The sequence below is a fragment of the Acanthamoeba castellanii genome (genome assembly GCF_000313135.1).
Source record: "Acanthamoeba castellanii str. Neff unplaced genomic scaffold scf7180000084758, whole genome shotgun sequence".
Lineage (NCBI taxonomy): Eukaryota > Discosea > Longamoebia > Acanthamoebidae > Acanthamoeba > Acanthamoeba castellanii.
In genome coordinates, this window is record NW_004457380.1 from 581740 (window position 1) to 582251 (window position 512).

At 59.2% G+C, this 512-nt stretch overlaps 1 protein-coding gene across 1 annotated transcript; it reads right to left on the reverse strand.

Moving 5' to 3' along the window:
- Positions 1-60: 60 nt before the first annotated feature.
- ACA1_217480 (Notch, putative) lies at positions 61-382 on the reverse strand (the record flags this gene model as incomplete). The annotated part of the gene is made up of 3 exons (XM_004337140.1): positions 61-137; positions 234-320; positions 365-382. Coding segments are annotated over 3 exons (182 nt in total), but the record flags the coding sequence as incomplete, so codon positions are not given.
- Between the last annotated feature and the right edge of the window lie 130 nt (positions 383-512).

The window sequence follows — 512 nt, forward strand, 5'->3', positions numbered from 1 at the left end:
GCTTGCTTTTGGAGCTCTGCGATGCGCCTGGCCCTGTGCGCCTCGAGGATGGCGGCGCACTGGGCGTGGTTGTTGTGCTGGGCCAAGTAGTGCGGCGTGCGCTGGCGCAGGTCCTTCATCTGATATCGCGCGCCGTGCTGCGCCCGATCACACAAATTGGAAAGTGTGATTATTATTTGGAACAACAAATATAAAAAAATCGAAAAAGAAAAGGGGTGGGCTCGGGCTCGTACGTTGAGCAAGAGCTGGAGAGCCTCGGCGGCTCCGTTGCCGGCCGCGTAGTGCAGCGCGGTGAGGCCCAGATTGGCGCGGGCGTCCAACTGGCGTTCAGTCAGAGAACACACGTGCGCACACGACACGACACGACACGACACGACAACATTGTCAGTGTTTTGTCTTTGAAAGAAGGAAAGGGCGCACGCACTTGTGGATGCGGCAGAGCGAGCAGCACGCGCAGCACTTCGACGTGATTCCTCGCCGCCGCTCTGTTTGGCCCCAGCCCACAAGTCAGC